We start from the raw sequence: 20,345 nt of genomic DNA on the forward strand, positions 1-20,345 counted from the left end.
CACAGCCAGGTGGAGTGGTGACCAGTGCAGAGACGCAACAAGCAGCCTCCTCCAAAAGTGGATAATTCTACATCTCTGCCTGTGATCCGAAGCAGAGAAAAGCAGCAGAATGACTAGGCCCCAGCAAAGCCAATGTGAAGTAGGTGATGGAGGTCTAGGGAGGTGGTGAGCACACAGAACACTGGAGGCACTGAGAAGCCACCTGTTGGGTATGTTTTAAGTTGGGTTCCTGCACTGAGCAGGGGGTTGGACTTGATGGCCTTGTAGGCCCCTTCCAACTCTACTATTGTAGGATTCTATGAGGCAAGGCCCAAGTAGTAAGGGGGGACAATTGTGCTGCTCTTTCTGCAGTGGAAGAGAAACAATTATGCAAATACAGCCGGTGCAGCAGAATTCCTGCCCAGGCTCACAGCTGTGAATCAGAGAAGCAACAGGATGCTTCCTCTCTGGGTGGATAGTTAGGACACCAGGAGCCATCCTTTACTTCCTTAATGCAATCTTCTACAACACAGTTCCTTCTAGATGTTTTGGACTATAGCTCCAATCACCCCAACCAAAATGTCTGGAGGGCACCAGGTAAGGGAAGGCTGCTTTAATGTATATCCTGAGACACAGCATGGGAATTGCATGCCTACCCTCTTTGGCAAAGAGGACTCTCCTCCCTACTCTGCCAGAAGCAAGGAGAGATGCTCTTGCAGAAGCCTAGAAGAGCTGTGCTATAAAGCCATCCGTCATCCTAAAGGGCCTGGCTCAGGTGCACAGAATAGCCACAGCAGCACAGAGAGAACTTCGTTTGTGGTAAGTGCCAACCTGTTGCTGGCAAACAGGACTCTGAAGAGCAATTGCCAAAGGCAAAGTGTCACCATGAGCACAGGTAAAGTGACAGCCTAGCCATCTGGAGGGGGGAGGGGCTCTCTATCTCCCCCCTGGACTATGCTCAACATCAAAGGCCCTCCAGGCGCCTACTCCAAGGGAAGCTTGGAGGCTGGCAACAAGGGAGAGGGCCTTCTTCATGGTGGCCCCCAAATTATGGAATGATCTCCCTGCTGAGGTGCACCTGGTGCCAACACTTATCTTTTTGGTGCCAGGTCAAGACTTTCCTCTTCTCCCAGGCATTTTAGCATGTGTTTTTAAATTGCTTTTTTTGAAAAAAAATATTTAAATTTGTATGTTTGTTTTTAATGTTTTAATTGTTGTAAACCGCCCAGAGAGCTTCAGCTATGGGGCAGTATATAAATGCAATAAATAAATAAATTGGTACTGCAAATTCCCACACCTTCCACAAGGAGCAGTCCCTCTAGCCCTAAAGGGTGGAGAACCCTTAGTCCAGCCTTTCCCAACCGGTGAGCCTCCAGATGTTGTTGGACCACAACTCCCATGAGCCTCAGCCAGCAATGCCAATGGCTGAGGCTGATGGGAGTTGTGGTCCAAGAACATCTGGAGGCACACCGGTTGGGAAAGGCTGCTTTAGTCTGTCAGCTGATGTTGGACTCCAACTCCCATCAGCCCCAGCGATGCTGACCAATAGTCCGGGCTGATGGAAGTTGTAGTCTGACAGCTGAAGGGCCAAAGTTTGCCCATGCCTGCCTTAAGACAAGATGCTGGTAGTGTGGAGGTTTGTAGGGTTTAAAAGCAAGGGAAAGCTCCTTTTAACAGTCAAAGCCAAGCTGGAGAGAGAGAGAGAGAGATTATATACTGTACAGGGATTGCTTGTGTAGGAGGTGGCAAATTGGGTGGACGACAGCTTAACCAAGAGGCCACCTTGTCCCCTTTTTCTACCCTACTCAGATCCCACTATGGTGGAAGGGGTTGCCCCCTTTTCAGCTCCTCGAGCTTCTCAGTTGCCCTTTCCAGCTCTTGCTTGATCTCTTCAAGCTTTTCCAGCTCCTGGACCTAGAAAGAAGAGAGAGGTTGTGAAAGACGGGGAGAGAGCGCAAGAGGATGCTCTCATCAGCTGCAACAGCTAAAAAGTGTTGATTGGGGGTAGGAGGGTGGATTAGACCCTGCTAACATTCCCTGGATCCCCCTCTATGACTCTCAGGTCTTCAGGTTTTGGAAATATGAAAATAAAAATATGGACATTAAAAAAAAAGGTCACCGTGTTAAAATACTGTTACTTTTGCCTGGCAACAAACACCCTGCTTTCCAGAACAGCCTTTCCCAACCTTTGGGTCCCCAGATGTCATTGAACTACAATTCCCATCAGCCCCAGCCAGCATGGCCAATGCTCAGGAATGATGGGAATTGTAGTCCAGCAACATCTGGAGTCCCCAAATGTCGGGAAAGGCTGTTCTAGAGGGTCTCATGTTGTAAAGGAGATACCTTGGATACCTACGGTATCCCAGAATACTTTCCCTTAAGTATTCCACCTTTTCTGCAATGCTCCATTTCCAGAAACTCTTAGGTTTATCACTTCAGATTCCATACACCTACAAAGCTCTTCCAGATTTATAGTCCCTTGGGGGACAATCCCCCAGCATTCTGTATTTCCTCACCCCAGAATTCTTGGCATGGATCATCAGGACTGACAGGAAGCCTCGGATGGCTTCTGAACTACTGCATGGGGAAGAGCCACGGCTCAGTGGTAGAGCCTCTGCCTTCCGGGTTCAATCCCCAGCGACTCCAAAGAGAGCTTGGGTATGTCTGAAACCCGGAGAGCGACTGCCAGTCAGTGTGGACAGTACTGAGTTAAATGGATCAGCAGTTTGACTCTGTATAGGGCAGCTTCCTACACTACCCAAAGTAGCTTATGGAGAGACATCATCCTTGGGCACTGGGTGATGGAAGGAAACCATTTTTAGAGGTCGATGTCGGATTAAATCGCATCCCGGCAAAATCATGCTGTGCAATTAAAGCTGATCTGGAGCTCTTGAGAAACAAATCTGCTTAGCCAAAAGATTGGACTTTTTGCGACAAGGAAAAGGACAGTAAAATGCATTGGAAAGTGCAGGATAATAATACTTGTTTGACGCAACGTTGTCTAATCTCCCCACAAACAAATCAGGAGGAACGCTCATTATACAGGTCATCTGGAAGGGACCTCAGACAGGAGTGTTCAACTGGCTCTTCTGTACGAAGACATGAACCTGAGCAGACGGAGCTACTTCACTGACTCAGGTAACCCAGTTATCTCCAATATGGTGCCCTCCAGCTGTTGGACTACAACTCCCATCAACCTCCCAGCATGGCAATTGTGTTTATTTTAAAATGATTATTTCTACTTTTTTCTAAATTATTCCTAAATTTGCATACAAGCACATCCTATGCAGAGCTATGTCTTCTTTTTGGCACTTCATTATGCCACCCTACTCTGCAGTAAACACCCCCCAATTTATGGAAACCCTTCTCCATAAGACCCACCAGTTTCCTTCCAGTTTTCAAGAGCTATTAATGGTGGTTTATCTGCCATCTTTTCATTTTGGCTATTCATGTTGTATATCTTTATTCATTTTAGCCTAAAGGAGGGGAATTTTTGGCCTGCCAGATGTTGTTGGACTCCAGTTCCTATCAGCCTCAGCCAGCATGGCCAATGCACAGGGATGATGGGAGTTATAGTCCAACAATGTCTGGGAGGCCACAGGTTCAATATCCTTGTTTCTGACTTCTACTGCATTGCACTGTTTTTGTTTCTCTTCGAGTAGCAACTGGGACCAGTCCAGAAATTCCAGGGGAAATTGCCTCCCAAAGCACTGGGGGAAAATGTGCACCCTTTAAATAAAAGTTATCCTAAGGTTCTTTGAAGAGTTTACTCCCTCCTTTCTTGAAGTTCCCAATCAAACACAGGCATTCCTTTCTTCCTAGCTTTTGAAAACTGCAGGAATCTTATCAGAAGATAACTCAAATGTTAGACATGGCACAGTAACGGAAGCAGCATGGATACTGACCTCATTCTGATGGCCCTCCCTTTCCTCCTCATCCTCTTCATGGCCATGTTGCCTGCCACCCTTCAAATAGACTTCATCATTCTGATGCCTCTTCTTGAGGTCCAACCCAGCTGGTTTATGGTGGTGTCTGTGCCTCATCTTGCCTTCTTCCTCCTCCTCCTCCTCTCCTACTTCCTGCCATGGCTTCCAGCCTCCATGGAGCTGGGACTGGGAATTGGAGATCTTCATGCCTTTCTCTTCCTCCTCAAACTGGGCTGTTTCCTCATCACTAGCCTTCTCAGCTACTCTCTTGGCCAGACCAGACCTCTCCTCCTCCTCCCCCCAGTCCTCACGGTGATGGTGGCCGTCACGGTATCCTCCATGATGGTTCTTCTTTGGCTGCTCTTCAGAGCTGTCATCTTCGTCTTCCTCCTCCAATCTAAAGTGCCTCTTGCCCAATCCATTCCTCTTCCGGCCATCTTGACTTCGTCGAAGCATCCCCTCCCTGATCTTTGGATGGCCAGGACCTCTCTTCTTGATGAGGCCAAAATACTCCTTAGAAGACCAAGTCTCTGAGGAGCTTCTCTTCTTCTTCTTCCTTACTTCATCCTCATCATCGCTCTCCTCTTTCTCCTTCTCCATCACAGCCTTGGCCTGTTCCTCCAAAGCCTCCCAGTTGTCCTCTCCTTGGGAGACCTCCTCTTCCTTCACCACCTCTTCGTTCTTTTCTGTCTTCTCCAACTCTTTGAGCTGCTGCTCCTCTTTCTTTCTCTGCCCATTTTGCTCCTGCATCTTCTCAGAGGCAGCTTCTCTCTGCTGGGTGGGCTTGACATCCCTCTTCTTCACATCTTCCTGCTCATCTGCAACTTGCCAAACATCATGGCTACCTTCATGCCCCAGATGATGCTTTGCATTTTCTGCAGAGCGGATGGGAGAAATTGAGGGAAGGCAACAACAGGTGGGTTGACAGGACTTTCTTTGGGGGGCGGGCAGGGGAGAACCTTCACCAAAAATCTCCCAAACTAGTCTACCCTTTGAGAGCATTTGCCTTTTTTTGTGTCTGTTTTGCAGGCGTTTTGACCCAGTCTTGCTGCTGTTTCATGCCATTCCCTCCTCAGTACTTGGCCATGTTCCCCCTCAGCTAGGCCTAGCACCAGCACCTAGAGTCTGGCAAATAGAGGGCTCCGTGCCATTGGTGATGCCTGAAGGAACCCTCTCCACTCCAGGCCCCTTGGCAGCCACATCTACATTTGCCATCTTAATTTTCCCAAGATGTAATGTGCCAAAAAGTCCAGGTCTGGCCAATGGTGGGTAAAAGAAAATGGCTGCTGCCACAAATATGTGACAGCCACCATATTTTGGTGGCAATGGCCTCTTTATTTTTATCCCCCACATGCTGAAACTGTCAGCTTCTTGCCTCTCAGGAAAATAAAGATGGCAGCTGCAGCTGAGGAAGTCCCCACCCCACCAAAATGCCCAGGTAAGAAGGGGACAAGGATTACACCTCATCACGGGGGCCCCAAACCTTGGAGCTGGCACTGATCCCAGCCCTAGCAAAAAGATGTCAAGGCTCAAAAAGACATTTCCTCTGCTGAATGGGAAACAGCTGAAGTCAGCCAGCACGTTTACCTTGATGTGCGAGTTCTTCCAGCTCAGTCAGCAGGTGCTGATGGTGAAGCATGGCGAGGACTCTCTCATCTGAAAACAGACACTGAGTTTAATATCCCACAGGCCAGTCGCAGGGAGTATAATTAATGCCACACATCATACACAAACCCACAGCGCGTGGCTTGAAGGCAAGCAAGAGTGCCAAGTACAAAAGACTTGCGCCAGTTGCCCTGGGACTGCCCAACTGCAAAGAACCACTCTGGCCCCTCCCAGGTGACGATGGGTCACTGGAAGCCTGCACACACACATGCACGTCTCCCAGGAAGATAACCCTGGAAGGGAGGGACTTCCATCCACTGGCCAGAGAGAGTGAGCCTGCAAGAAGCTGGCTTCCCTCTCTGCCAGAAAGAACACTCTACTACGCTGCCTAACTGCCCACGTGACTGCAGAACTAAAGGGAAACAAATTAGCCAGGGGATTAAGGGCTACTGGATGGTGTAATTTGAGGGGTGTGTGTGTTGCCATTGTCTATTGCAGCCTTCAGCAACCTGGTGTCCTCCAGATGTTTTGGATGACAACTCCCATTAGCCCCAGCCAGCACATCTGGAGGGCACCAGGTTGCTAAAGGCTGATCTATTATTATTATTACTAGATTTATATCCTGCCCTTCCTCCCAGTAGGAGCCCAGGGCGGCAAACAAAAGCACTTACAACACTCTAAAACATCATAAAAACAGATTGCAAAATATATTAAAACAAAACATCCTTAAAAACATATTAAAACAAAACATCTTTTTTAAAAAAAGGTTTAAAAACATCTTAAAAAGCAATTCCAAAACAAGCCCAGGCAATCCAGAGCCCTGTTAGGGGTGTTGGCTGTCCTGTAGCAAACTGCCACGCCAACGAGTGTAACTCTGCACCTGACTAAGTCAGAAAGGGGATATGCGGAGAATTTGGGCATTTCCACACAGTAGTGTAGTGGCAAATTCAGAACTGCAGGGTCCCTTCATGTTACTCACAACCACGCCCCCTCCCCCACCTTTTTTGTTGTATGGAGTTGAGAACAGAATCCTTGATAATACTTCCTCCCTCAAAAACAGGCATCCCTAAGAGCCAATAAGCATGAAAGAGGAGAGTGTTAGCTACTGAGAAGACTCTTCTCAGTGGTAACCTGCCTCCTTTGATTGGCTCTAATCAGCAGGAAAGGGTTAAGGAAGCAGGCTACAAGACTCTTCTCAATGGCTAACACACTCCCTTGTCATGCTGATTGGCTCACAAAATGCTGGAGACATAGAAACCCTGTTGGGACTCCGCTCCCAAAAAAGTAAAGGGTCTAAGACACACACCCCTCGACGATTACACCTGTTTCCACACAGCCCTGCTTACCAAAGGAGCTTGGCTGAACAAATCCCCACTTACCCTCTTGAAGTATCTTCATGCATTCGCTGGTCACTGGAATTGGACTGGGTTTGGAGAGGGTGTCTGCTAGGATTTCGGTGATACACTTAGTAACCTAGCCAAAAACCAGAAGAGATGGAAATCTGGGGATTGTTCGATTGCACGGTTTTCTCCCCCCCCCCCCGTGAGCTAATGTGGCTATCTTTATTTCCCTGTGTCCTCAGTGGGCCTCCTGTGCCTTGAATAGCTCTTTGGCAGAGGATAGTTCAACAGTCAAAGCAGAGGGGGACACATGGAGGGCGAAGGCTTAACCTGCTGAATTTCTGCCTTTGCCTACAGCCCTGCCAGAATGAAGTGGCAACCTTAAGTTTCACCCAAACCTTCTTTAATGATCATCACATCCTTGCTTCTCTCCATACCACTAGCCTTCCCCTCACTAGACTGAGATGTGGAGGTCCTTCCCCCCCCACACTCCATATGTGTTGTTTCTATATTTCTCTCCCGTCTCACATCTTCCATCCCTTAATTACACACCCCTTTCCTCCCACCACTAGGAATCCCACCACTTGACAAGGAGTGCAATCAAATAGGCACACCTCTCTAAACCCGGGGTAAGACCCATTCCCAACTCTCAGACATCCCTTCTCCAACCCACTAGAATCGAAACAACACTATATTCCTTCCTCAGAGATCCCAATTTGGATTTCTTGTGTATTTCAGTCTCATCATGACAGGTGATGCACCCCTACCCCCACCCTTTCTCCAACTCTTACTTTTTCATCTTCCTCCGAGAGCTGAGCAGCTAATGGCAACGCAAGAGCTGAAAAATGAAAGAACATGCTTTAAAAAAAAAAATCTGTCAAATATTCACACCTAATTAGAGCTTTGGAGCAGATGAGGACAATCACCTTCCTATTACTTGGATTCACAGCCACCCTGTGAGGTAGGTCACTATTAGCCTCAACGTCCCCTCTGTGAAATCATAGAGATGGTCTCTTTGTTCAAGGCCACACATCTATCAGCACAGACAGGGCTCTTGAGCCCCATCAATCAGCCCTCAATGGTTCAAAGGGCTGAAGGAGGGCATTTGCTTCATTGAGGCATATCGGAGGCAATTTCAGCAGCAGTAGTTTTTTTTTTTAATGCAGTACGGTGGTTGGTGCCCAACTAGGTGGAGGGACACCAGGTAGAGGCAGTGACAGGTAGAGCTGCTCCCTGACCGGTTGTAAGTCAGAAGGCAAGCAAGTGAGGGCTGGCTAAGGGCAGACTGAAACTGGTGGGGCAGTGCCCTCCTTTGCCCTAATAGGCCAGCCTCCGCTGTCTTGCATGTCAAACTGCACTTCCCAAAGTTGCATAGGGAACAGAGGAGGCTGCCTTTTACAGGGTCAGGCCATTGTTCCATCTAGTGCACTGTCTACGCTGACTTTCTGCGGGGTTTCAGGCAGGGGTCTCCCCAAGCCCTAACCTCGGAGAAGCCAGGGATTGAACCTGGCACCTTCTGCATGCAAAGGAGGTGCGCTACCCCTGAGCTACGGCCCTTCTCCCTGCTGTACAATGTTCAAAAAGAACATGAGATATTGCTTCACACACACCCCTTTGGCTCTTGACAAAGCTCCCTGGCCCCCCAACACTTTTTGATCTCTCCAATTAGCTCCTCTGAAGGTTTATTATATATATAGCATTAACAATGTGCAAAGCATTTTGCAGAATAAGGTAAGCAAAACAGATAGATCTCTGCCCTGAGGAGTCTACAGTCTACATTAGAAAAGAATGGGGGCGGGACACTGGAGGAGGCTGGGCTTTTGAAAAGCAGCCCAATCCATTGTGCAGGACGAGAGATCTTTGTGTCCTCTCAGGTGCCGAGGGAGTGAGACAATGACAGAGAGACTTAGAGTATACGACATGTGCAGGTGTTGGCGCATATTCCCTCTCGGTCTTTTAATTCTGCCAAAGCCTAGCTGATTAAAATTGCATGGGGAACAGCTGTTCACAGAGGCTTAAAAATGACATGCATTATGTCCAGAGGCACACAATATTGTTAATCCTGGTACAGCATGTTCCTAATTCTTGCAAAGAATGAGTGTGCTCCTCTTTGAGACTGCCGAAGACTGAAGAGACAATTTATCTGTAAAAGTAGGGAGCTCCTGATTAGAAGGGAACATGACCTTGATGATATGAACACAGTCGTCAGATCTGCTCAAAGGCCAGGTTGCCAACCTTTGGCTTTGTGTATTCCTAGTCAGTGGAAGCTGGTGGCTTTCATGTCAGTGTGGCAACGACTCCGCTCTGGGTTTTAGTCCGAACTTTCAAACTTGAACGTTTGGACTAAGCCCAGAGAAGATTCACTGCCCCACTGACATTGGAGCTGCCAGCCCCCACTGCTTCGGGGCCAAAATGCAGAAATGTAGCAATGAGACTTCTTTTTAAATCTCCACACCAGGAGAAAGGCGGCTATTAAACACAGGAAGAAGCTGGCATTTTGTAGGGGAAGCTTACCTACTACAGAAACAAAAACGACAGCTTTACTGGAAATCAGCACTCTAGCTCAGAGGTGTGGAACCTTTGGCCCTCAAAATTGTTAAAGTTTTTAAAGCTTTCTTTTAAAAAAGTTGTTTTGTTTTAATATGTTTTTAAGGATGTTTTGTTGTAATATATTTTAAAGTCTGTTTTTATGATGCATTTGTTACTGTTGTTATGTGCCTTCAAGTTGATTACGACTTATGGCGACCCTATGAATCATTGACCTCTAAGAGCATCTGTTGTGAACCACCCTGTTCAAATCTTGTAAGTCAAGGTCTGGGGCTTCCTTTATGGAATCAATCTATCTCTTGTTTGGCCTTCCTCTTTTTCTACTCCTTTCTATTTTTCCCAGCATTATTGTCTTTTCTAGTGAATCATGTCTTCTCATGATGTGTCCAAAGTATGATAACCTCAGTTTCATCATTTTAGCTTCTAGAGACAGTTCTGGTTTAATTTTTTCTAACACCCAATTATTTGTCTTTTTCGCAGTCCATGGTAAGCGCAAAACTCTCCTCCAACACCACATTTCAAATGTGTTGATTTTTCTCTTATCTGCTTTTTTCACAGTCCAACTTTCACATCCATACATAGAGATCGGGAATACCATGGGCTGAATGATCCTGACTGTGATGCGTTAGAGTGTTTTTAATGCTTTTGTTGGCTGCTCTGGGCTCCTCCTGGGAAGAAAGGTGGGATGGAGATCTAACACAGGGAACAGATTAAGGTTGCAATCCAGTACATGTCTACTCAGAAGTAAGCTCCATTGGGTTCAATTACATTGGGTAAGTGCATATTGGATTGCAGCCTAAATTTGTTAAAGAGAGAGAGAATTTTTTTGTGTTTTAAAATTTGTATATTTGTTTTTAATGTTTTTAATTGCTGTAAACCGCCCAGAGAGCTTCAGTTATGGGGTGGTATATAAATGTAGTAAATAAATAAATTAATAAATTAATAATAAATAAAAATAAAGGTTGCTGAACTAGAGTTCCCATCAGCCCCAGCAGGCACAGCCAATGGCCAGGGATGATGGGAGTCATTGTTCAGCAACATCTGAAGGGCCAAAGGTTGCCCACACCTGCTCTAGCTAGCCAATAAAAAAAGAGAAAAACTATTCACTTTGAAAATAAACAGCTGAATACCATGAAGTCCTGTGTTTCAGGCTGAGGATTCAAGGTGGGATTTGGACCTAAGAAGCTATAAGATTATGGGCTTAATCAACCTCCAGGGAATGATCTAGACATCCTCTGTCTCCCTGCAACTGTCTCGAGACAGAGAGCACCTAATGTCTTAAGAAGATAGACCAGTGTCTAAATTGTTCAGGTGAGCTGATCCTTCATCTTGCATAAGACTATTACATAACATTGGATGCAGCAGAACAACAAGGGGAAAAAACTGAACAAGGAGAGAGTGGCAGTCGTGTAGAGGGAGGTTGTAAAACCAAAACACAGCAGCCGGCTTCCCCCATCTCCCTTACAAAAGAGTAAAATTATTCTCCTTAACTCAGCTACCCATCACTATATATTATTGTTGGCAAGGCAGGAATCGGTTCTGTTTCTTTATTCAATTGACAGCTGCAGACACAACCTGAATGAGAAACTGGGAGGCAGCCAGCTCTGCACCCCCCCAAAATAGCCTTTGGACCACCTCAAATCATACAGTCTCAGGATATGCCAGGGAGGTTATAGCATAGGATAGGAATTGGCCTCATACAGAGTCAGGCTGCTAACTCAGGATCTCTTCCAGTTCTGTGATGTTTCTAGCACAGTGGGGAGGACAACCTGGCTGGGAGTCCAGAATCTGTGCGTTCAAATCCCCACTCGTGTCACCTGGGTGTCAAGGGCCAGCTAAAGATCACCCCACAGTGAGTAGCTCAGGGATTACATGCCCTGCCACCTGTGCAACCGTGGGGAAGCTGCAGAGTCCCAAGGAGCCCAGTTGCCTCCCAGCTGGCAGCTGCGGACAAGGAAGGGGCTGGCTTGTGCAGCTGTGGCATGCTGAGCAGGCCCTAGCCGGCTGGGCCCTCCTGAATACCGCTTACCATGAAATCCCTATTCATATTCAGGATCAACTTGAAGGCAGTCCATCTTAATGGAAGATGAACCTGGGTCCTTTTGTGCGCAAAGCATGTGCTCTGTCACCAAAGTTGTCTCCCGTTGGAGCCTGATCCACAGGTCCCTCTATTCACAACATGCTGTCAACAAAATAAGGAACCTAGAATTTTAGCCATGTTGCACCCCCAAAATAAACCTTTGATCAGTGGTTCCCAAACTTTTTTCCCCTACGGACCACTTGATAATTGCTGAGGGTCTTAGGGGACTCCTTAATGATTTTTCTGCCTGCTGTAGCAATTATAATGCACTACGCTAGATGCTGAATGGTTTTTTTTAATTGTACTTTTACACACGTCCTGTGGACCACTGGAGTAAAGCTCGCAAACCACTGGTGGTCCATGGATCACAGTTTGGGAACTCCTGCCTTAGATCACCCACATTGTTAAGATCCAGGCCAGTGGGAGACTGTCCCCTTCAGCTGCTTTGATTAATTTGGCAGAAGCCATATGAAATCCACGCACTGCCTGGAAGGGCCTCCTAAACTAACATAGACTTTCTTGGAACGAGGCAGAAAACTGGATCCTGTTATTGGTCTGTGAGCTTTCGTCAATATGCCCAACCTTCAAAATAAAACTCCCTTCAAAATTAATCAGGTAGGAAGTCAGGGGTTTATTTTGCCTAGCTTAAGATCTCCTGGCATTTGCAGGAAAGGCTGGGAGAGGCCCCCGTCTGAAACCCTGGAGAGCTGCTGCTGGTCAGTGTAGACATTACTGAGCTAGATGGACCAGTGGTCTGACTTGACAGCTTCCTAAGGGAGCAGGAGCCCTGAAGTTGCTCATTAACAGTTAGCACTTGGACAGCAGATGGAGCAGGCAGTACATACCCAAGATCTCAAACTAGTACAAGCCCTCCTGGGTAGAGTGGGTTGCTTGAGACACCTGCTTGGGGGGGGGCATGAGTACCAGACACACTTCCCTAGGCAAAATGGACAGTGCTTATCACTGATCCTCCTGAACTGAGCCAGATGGATGAACTGACCCAGGCAAAAAATGCAGGCGTGGTGGAGCAACGCTCCTGCTTTAAAACGCAACCATCACCCACCCAACCTTAGGATGCCTGCAATGCCCAAGTCTTTGTCTATGTAGGGAAGGGGTGTCACTCAACTGCGGAGCACCCATTTTGCACGCAAAATGTCTCAGGTTCAGCCCCTGGTATTCACAATCCCAGGGACTAGATGCCAGGGGAAAGACTCTAGGATGCTGCTGCCAGTCAGTGTAGACAAAAACTGGCCAGATGGAACAATGGCCTGACTTAGTCTAATGCAGCATCCTATACTCATGTGGAAGATGCTTGTAAAGGAGGCCCCGGAAGAAAGAGTCAGCAGGAAGGGGCTCTGAACATTCCACTGCTAGGGTGAGAGCCATGGCGCAATGGAAGAGGAGCTGCAGAAGGGCCCAAGTACAATCCCCAGCATCTCCAGGTAGGGCTGGAAATGTCTCCTATCTGAAATCCTAGAGCAGCCTTTCCCAACCAGTGGGCCTCCAGATGTTGTTGGACCACAATTCCCATCTTTCCCGACCATTGGCAATGCTGGCTAAGGCTGATGGGAGTTGTGGTCCAACAACACCTGGTGGCCCACTAGTTGGGAAAGGCTGTCCTAGAGAGTCACTTCCGGTTATTGTAGACATATTACAATATAGATGGACCACAGGTCTGACTTTCTATAAGGCAACTTCCTTTCTATGAGAATTTCCAGGGTCATAGAATTAAATACAAGGGGAAAGGCCGCAGCTCAGTGGCAGAGAACCTGCTTTGCATGCAGAAGGCCCCATGTTCAATCCCTGGCATCACCAGGCAGGGCTGGGAAAGACTCCCGTCTGAAACCCTGGAGAGACACCCAGTCGGTGTTGATAATACTGAGCTAAATGGACCAACGGTCTGACTGAGGATACGGCAGCTTCCTAGAGCTACACATAGGGCTGTGTAGGTTGCGTTGAGCTCTAAGACTCCCTGATGCAGCAGCACAAGAGGGGCTGGGTAGCAGGAGCTAATTTCAGAAAACTTTGTGTTAAAGGAAACTTCTCAAAAAGTGAGCTTGTTCAATCTGAAGAAAGCTGAGGTTGAACAGGGGCAGGGCGTCTGCCTTGCATGCAGAAGGTCTCTAGTTCAGTCCCCAGCATTTCCAGGGGAGGACCGAAAGAGGCTCACTGTCTGAACCCCTGGAGAGCTGCTGCCCATCAGGGCAGACAATACTAAGCAAGATGGACCAATGGGCAGGCTCTTGGCTTCCTATGTAACAGACCAAACCTGCACAAGTCCAGACTGCAGCGTGTCCCAAACAGAGGGGGCAGGTCCTCTGCAGAAAGATGTTCTGTACAGTAAAAACCTCCAGAAAGCCAAAACCAAGTCATATGCCACAAAGAAATGCCAAAAGACACCCCAGAGTCCATTGCAAACCAGACAGAGGAGGGGGAAAAAAACCACCCCTTGTCAGCTCTGTATATCCCCATCAGTCAGAGCCTGACTCCATCCACCAAGGTCTCTCCAAGGCAACCTTATTGAGAAACTCTACACCACCTAGGAGCAGTAGACGCTGACACCCCCAGAAGAAAAATAAATAAATTAAACATGGCATATGGTCAGATGGGAACAGCAGGGCGCATTTTCCTGGCCTCAGTGGCTCCAATAGCAGCATCAGAACAGAAATCCTTCTGGAAAAAAATCATGGTTTAGGAATTATGGTTGCAGTACTCATTGTTCTATATAATTGTACAGGAACAAAATGGAAATCAAGGCCGTCATTTCTGTTTAGTAGTGCCTGCCCTGTTGGATGATACAGTATGGGACTTTGTTAAATGTTTTGATACCGTAAACTTAAGTTTTGCCTTTGCATTTTGCCTAACAGACACACAAAATGTACCCAGCTGCGGATATCATTAGTTGCTTCTATAACATTCCTCTGGGAAATCCTGATTTTTGTCCATCACCCCTCCCACTCCCAAGCTTTAGGCTGCACCAGTTAGACCCTAGGTCAGACAGACATACAAAACTCTCTCCAATGCACCACACTGCTGCCCCCCTCCTCACCTCATGATCAAGCCTTTTGGACAGGATTCAAAGCACAATGCAGCTGGTTCTGTGCACCCAAGGGGCCTTTGAAACGCTGGTGTCTCAAACAGCAATCCACATGCCACGTGGGAAACTGCTTTAGTAGCGTGTCTGTGTGTGTTTCAAAGGAAGCTTGTGATTATGGCATGGGGATCTGCTGTTCAAAGGTGGGGGTGGAATCCACTACATAGTCATAGGCTTTTAAACTCAAATAGCTCTTTGGATCCTGGCCATTGTTAACTGAAGCAAAAGGATGTAGCTAAAGATTGCTGTCCAAGGTTCTGAAATCCTTAGAGAGCAGAAATTCAGTCCAAGTTTTTATGACTGTTACTTTACACTGCATTTCAAGACATGATTCTGCCCTCAAAGAGAATGTGGGAGAATTCCATGACAGATTTTTTTTAATTGAGGGGGAAACTAAATTTAAACACCAGCTTGTATTTGTCATATCCCAGATGGCATTAAAAAGGCACATATTTAAAAGGGAGTCCTCAAAGAGATGAAACAAAGCAATGGGCTGGAAAAACAAGAGACAAGGCAGAATATATGGTAGTGGAATCCAACTTATAAAGGGGAAATATTACAAGATCATCAGGCTCCTTTAAAGAGAAATGTTAAAACTAAATAAAGCCCCAACTGAGAACTTGTTTCTGTCCTCCTGTTTATTGCAAGAAAGTATACTACACTGGATCTAAACCACTTGACACAGAGCATTCCCATGTTACAGAAGAGGCAGGTTTCTTCCCTAGAGAACAAACAACACTATAGAGATCCCAAAAGGATTTTGAATGCCAAATGGATGGCAGGCACCTTCCCCGGCTGGCTACATACAGGGAAAACCACACAGCAGGTGAGACAGATCTTTTTAAAGTCAAAGGAGAAAAAAGGGAGGAGGGAAGAGAGATGGTGTCAACTAAGCATGAATAAACCCCTCCAAGAGAGGGGGGGAGCTTTGGTTGATCAAAACTGCAGGGGGAAATCCAGTGAAGTTTTTACTTTAAGAGATCCCTGTGGGTGGGTGCCTAAGAAGACTCACATTGCTTTCACTTTTCTGGCTAGCCTGCACAGAGGCTTCTGTCCCCAAATTCTTTTCTGGACCCCTTGCAGACTTACCTTGGCAAAGGAACAGCAACACAAGCAAGGTGCTTTTGGAAAGCATTGCTCAGAGGAGCCCCAAGAGGCTGCGTTTCCCACCCTCTTGCTGGTCCTTTTTTAAGAGGCAAGGGGGAATGGATGAGATGGGTCTGGAAGAGTTGGAAGCAGCCAGAGGCGGGGAGGAACACAGATGACGAGACAGAGAAAGGAGGCAGGCAGAGCAGGTGGATGTCCTTGGATGCTGAAGGGCGAAGGGCTGCTTTGTGTGCAAGACGGAAAACCAGCGGAGGTGTCTGGAAGGCGGTCGGAGGGGGGATTTTAAATAGGAGGGAGGCTGGGAAGGAAGTGATGTCACCTGCTCCCAATAAAAGATGGGAGGGGTTGTTTCCTTACCTCTGTGTCCTGGGCAGGCTCTCTCCACACACAAACACACACACACACATTAAAAATGTCCTTGTGGCTAAAGCAAGGTTTGTGCATGATTTCTCTTTGTGTCTCCAAACCTCCTGTCTGCCATCCCACTAGCTGGAGAGATATATTACTGAGTGGATTCCCACATTCAACTATACAGCTTGGGACCAGGATACCTGAAAGCCTGCCTTACGCCTTATATACCCAGTCGATCACAGAGATCTGCAGGTGAGGGACTCCTGCAGATCCCACTTTATCAGGATGTCTGTTCCGCACAATGTAGGAAGCTTTAGTGTAGTGGGACCTACCCTTTGGAACTCACTCCCCTTAAATATTAGACAGGCGCCGCCTCTGTTATCTTTTCGGCGCCTTTCAACAAGCCTTTTAAGTAGAGACCTTATCTCAGTCTGCATCTGTGTTGGAATTGCTTGTTAAGGTGTTTTTAAAATTGTTGTTTTTTACAAAAGATTTCATTTTAACATGTTTTTAAAGATGTTTTGTTTTAATATATTTTAAAATCTGTTTTTATGATGTTTTAGAGTGTTTTTAGTGATTTTGTTTGCCACCCTGGGCTCCTACTGGATGGGCGGGATATAAATTTAATAAATAAATCATAAATAAACTACAAATATAACCCTACAGCTAAAAAGGAAGCTACTGAAGATAAAGAGAGAGTTTTGAAGGGCAGGGGAGGACTGAAGTTTTCTAGAATTCTTCATTTACCACTCTCCCCTAGACTAGTTACATCAGCCTTCCCCAACCTGGTGCCCTCCAGATGTTTTAGACTACACCAGGTTGGGGAAGGCTGATGCCAATTAAAAAGGACATACTTGACTACTGGAATCAATGTTGCAAATTAAAGAACTTGTTAGGATGATTGGGCTGGCTGTTAAATCCTACGCAGGTTTACTTGGAAAGGCCCTGCACTCCCTTCCACACAAGCGGACACAAAACTGCTGCCTAATAGAGCTACAACTCAAAGCCCGCTTATTTGGAAGCAGAGGCCGCTGAATTCGTAAGGAACTCGTGAACCTGTACAGCTGAACACATTCACACAAATCTCACTTATTTCAGTGGGATTTAACTATCTTTGGCTGCATGCAGATGGCTTGGGCTTTTTGTTTAATTGGAGGGTCTTTGTTGCAGATTTTAGGCTTTCCTCTCTCTGCACTAGAGGATAGCATAATGGGCAAATTAATTAGGAAGGATGCCATAATGGCAGCTGGGAGAAGGGCCGCAGCTCAGCCGCAAAACATCTGGTTTGCTGTAGAAGGCCCCAGGTTCAATCCCTGGCATCTCCAGGTAGGACTGGAAAGCCGCTGCCAGTCAGAGTAGACAATACTAAGCTAGATAGACCAACTCAGTATAAGGCAGCTTCACATGTTCCTAGAATTAGGTGGCAACAATGAACAGCAGCATAGCAAGGGTCTAGAATAGCGATGGGGAACCCGTTGGTGCCTTGGACAGCTCCTTGAAAGTTCACACTAAAACCCAGAGTGGCTTTACCGCCCCACTGATCTTGCAGCCACCAGTCTACATTGCCTCCAGACATCGTTGGATTCCACTGCCCATCAACCTCAATCAGCATACCTGTGTTACAAACGATGGGACTTACAATCCAATAACATCTGGACGGCCACAGATCCCGCATGCCCAGTCTAGAACCTGGGCTGAGTTCAAGGACGTCCTTTCTTTCAAGACGGGATAATTTCCCACCACAGAGGATCCCTTCATTGTGGGAATGTCCAACATCAAGAGATGCCAAGGACCAGTCATTTGTCCCGACCGTTGGATTCCACTGCCCATCAACCTCAATCAGCATACCTGTGTTACAAACGATGGGACTTACAATCCAATAACATCTGGACGGCCACAGATCCCGCATGCCCAGTCTAGAACCTGGGCTGAGTTCAAGGACGTCCTTTCTTTCAAGACGGGATAATTTCCCACCACAGAGGATCCCTTCATTGTGGGAATGTCCAACATCAAGAGATGCCAAGGACCAGTCATTTGTCCCGACACCAAAACACACAGCACCAACAGGCGTCATCGAGCTGCGCCTGCGCATCCCTTCTCAAAGCCTGACTTTTGCAAGCACTGTTAAGGACTAACACTGTTCGTGGAGGATAAAGATGATCAGCAGCTGCTAGCCATGATGGCTAGGCTTGGCTTCTGTAGTTAAGAGGCAGGATGCTTCCAAATACCAATTGCTGGAAACTGCAGGATGGGAGAGCTGCTCTCGCACTCGGGTCCTGCTTACAGGCTTCCAATTGGGGCATCGGGTTTGCCACTGTGAGAACAGGATGCTGGGCTGGGTGGGCCTTTGGCCTGATCTAGTTACAGGGCTCTTCCTGTGTTCTTAACTTTCCCATGACCCCACTGGCTTATCGCTCATACCCAATGAATAACTGCATGCACCCACTGGTTCTAGGGTGCCCTTGCCCTGCCAATCCTTCTCCCACGTTACTCTTGCTGGCTCCCCATCATCCAAGTTTAGATTGTAACCTCTACAGGGCAGGGACCTATGCTTTCAGATTGCTATGGGCTCCATCCCCGGGTGATGCTTTAGAAACTAGGGGTTGTAACCAATTAAATTCCACTCAGAGTAGACCCGCTGAAATTAAGGGACCCAAGTTCATCCGGTTAGTTAATTTCAATGAGTCCACACCGAGGATGATGAACACTGGATACAACCCTATATATAAACTAACATTCGTAACTCGTAGAAGTCCAAAGTTCGCTCCCAGCAATCCTAACAGCAGCTGGCCCAACTTTACATGTATTGCCTCATTTGTTCTGCGTCAGCTGGAAAGAGAAGAGAGTTTACAGAGAGGTGTGCCAATGCTCCATTTGTCAGGGCCGACTCCAGCTGCAGCCCTGGTGCCCTTTCTTTTCCGTCGGCTCTGCCACTCTTTTATGTGACGATTTTTCAAAGCCACGCTCGAGGGGGCCATTGTGTTTGCAGCCAGCTTGCTGAGCAGAGCAGAAGACAGCTGCTACGGTAGGTGCGTTAGTCCTAAACAGTGTTTGCAAATCAAGATGGGAAGGGAGGAGCGGTCAAGTCGGCCAAACCATAAAAAGATTGTCTCTCTCTCTCACCTCTCTCTTGTGTTTTCTTGGCCTTTCCCCGTTCTGTATCAACCTACTCTCGCCTCCTCCTTAGCAACGATGTTCATATAAACTCTCAAAAGTCAGGCGATTGTTTTATGCATCTGACACGCAGGGAGAGGCTTGCCTAGGAGGCTTTGTGCAACGATCAGACCCAGTTGCTTGTGACCAGCAGATGGGGGTGATGAGCCTGTGTCTGGGTTGTACCACTGCAGGCTGATTACGGAGAAGTGCCTGTGCGGGTGGGTGGATCATAGAACTGAGTGCGCCTCCACCCTGCAGCCACTCCTAAGGCAAAAATACAAAAACTTGGGGACTGTCATCTACCAGGTGACTTACCAGTTACTCCAGCTCTTCCTCCAAAGATTCTGCCTTCCCCAATCTTGAGGTCAGATGTTTTTGGACCACAACAGCCGTGCTGGCTGGGGCTGACGAGAGCTGCAGCCTAAAACATCTGAAGGGCTCCAGGTCAGAGAAAGCTCTTCAATCTCCTGTTCTTTTTCTCCCATCATCCCAGGCCATTTGCCCGTGCTTTCTGGGGCTGATGGGAGTTGTAGTTTAGCACCATTTGGGAGGCCAAAGGGCTCCCCACTCCTGTTTTCAACAAAGCGCTCTCACTGCAGAAAACCTAAAGGAAAAAGCAGCACTGGCACCATGGAGAGAGAGAGAGAGACAGCTAGGGAGCTCTTGGGCCAACGATGATGAAAACTTGATTAGTTAGGAGGAAGGAGCAACTTATTTGCCACTGCAAAAACAACAGGGTCAGGGTATGCTGCAATTCTACAGGAGCCCAGAAATATCTACCAAATTTAATATTGGGAGCAGAATTTGGGTTCCTGAGAACTAAGGATTAAAAAACAAACAGCAAGTTCCTAGCTCTTATGGTTACAAAGATATGCTTCGAAGTGCTAAAATCTCAGAGGACAGAGGGATGGTTGAGTAAGATTGGTGATGAGAGAGTGTGTAGGGTAGGTGTGTGTTCGTTCCTTGGCTGTCGTTCCTTGCTTACACAATTTGCATAATCTAGTTTTTCCTGGGTGCAGAATTTCAACAGGGAAAGAATGCGCAGGATATGCGCATCCCTGAGCTGTGTGGCACAACTTTCCGGGAAGCGCCCCATCAGAAACAGAAGCAGGGCACGTGGCTGTTGGGAAGATACCATGATGGTTCCCCGCAACCTCTAG

General features: G+C 47.3%; 1 protein-coding gene across 3 annotated transcripts; it reads right to left on the minus strand.

Annotated features, from left to right (window-relative positions):
- Nucleotides 1-1,388: 1,388 nt before the first annotated feature.
- On the minus strand, nucleotides 1,389-19,954 carry CCER2 (coiled-coil glutamate rich protein 2). 3 transcript variants are annotated; one of them, XM_061596919.1, is made up of 6 exons: nucleotides 19,153-19,954; nucleotides 7,642-7,688; nucleotides 6,890-6,983; nucleotides 5,493-5,561; nucleotides 3,885-4,780; nucleotides 1,389-1,893 (listed from the first exon to the last, which is right to left on the minus strand). In XM_061596919.1, the coding sequence occupies exons 3-6, from the start codon at nucleotides 6,906-6,908 to the stop codon at nucleotides 1,795-1,797; spliced, it is 1,083 nt and encodes a 360-aa protein (XP_061452903.1). In that variant the 5' UTR covers nucleotides 6,909-6,983; nucleotides 7,642-7,688; nucleotides 19,153-19,954; the 3' UTR covers nucleotides 1,389-1,794. The 3 variants fall into 3 exon arrangements, with proteins under 3 accessions (XP_061452903.1, XP_061452901.1, XP_061452900.1); XM_061596917.1 differs by lacking the exon at nucleotides 19,153-19,954 and adding an exon at nucleotides 17,669-17,734; XM_061596916.1 differs by lacking the exon at nucleotides 19,153-19,954 and adding an exon at nucleotides 15,661-15,874.
- Between the last annotated feature and the right edge of the window lie 391 nt (nucleotides 19,955-20,345).

Source organism: Rhineura floridana, chromosome 15 (genome assembly GCF_030035675.1).
Source record: "Rhineura floridana isolate rRhiFlo1 chromosome 15, rRhiFlo1.hap2, whole genome shotgun sequence".
In the NCBI taxonomy this organism is placed as follows: domain Eukaryota; kingdom Metazoa; phylum Chordata; class Lepidosauria; order Squamata; family Rhineuridae; genus Rhineura; species Rhineura floridana.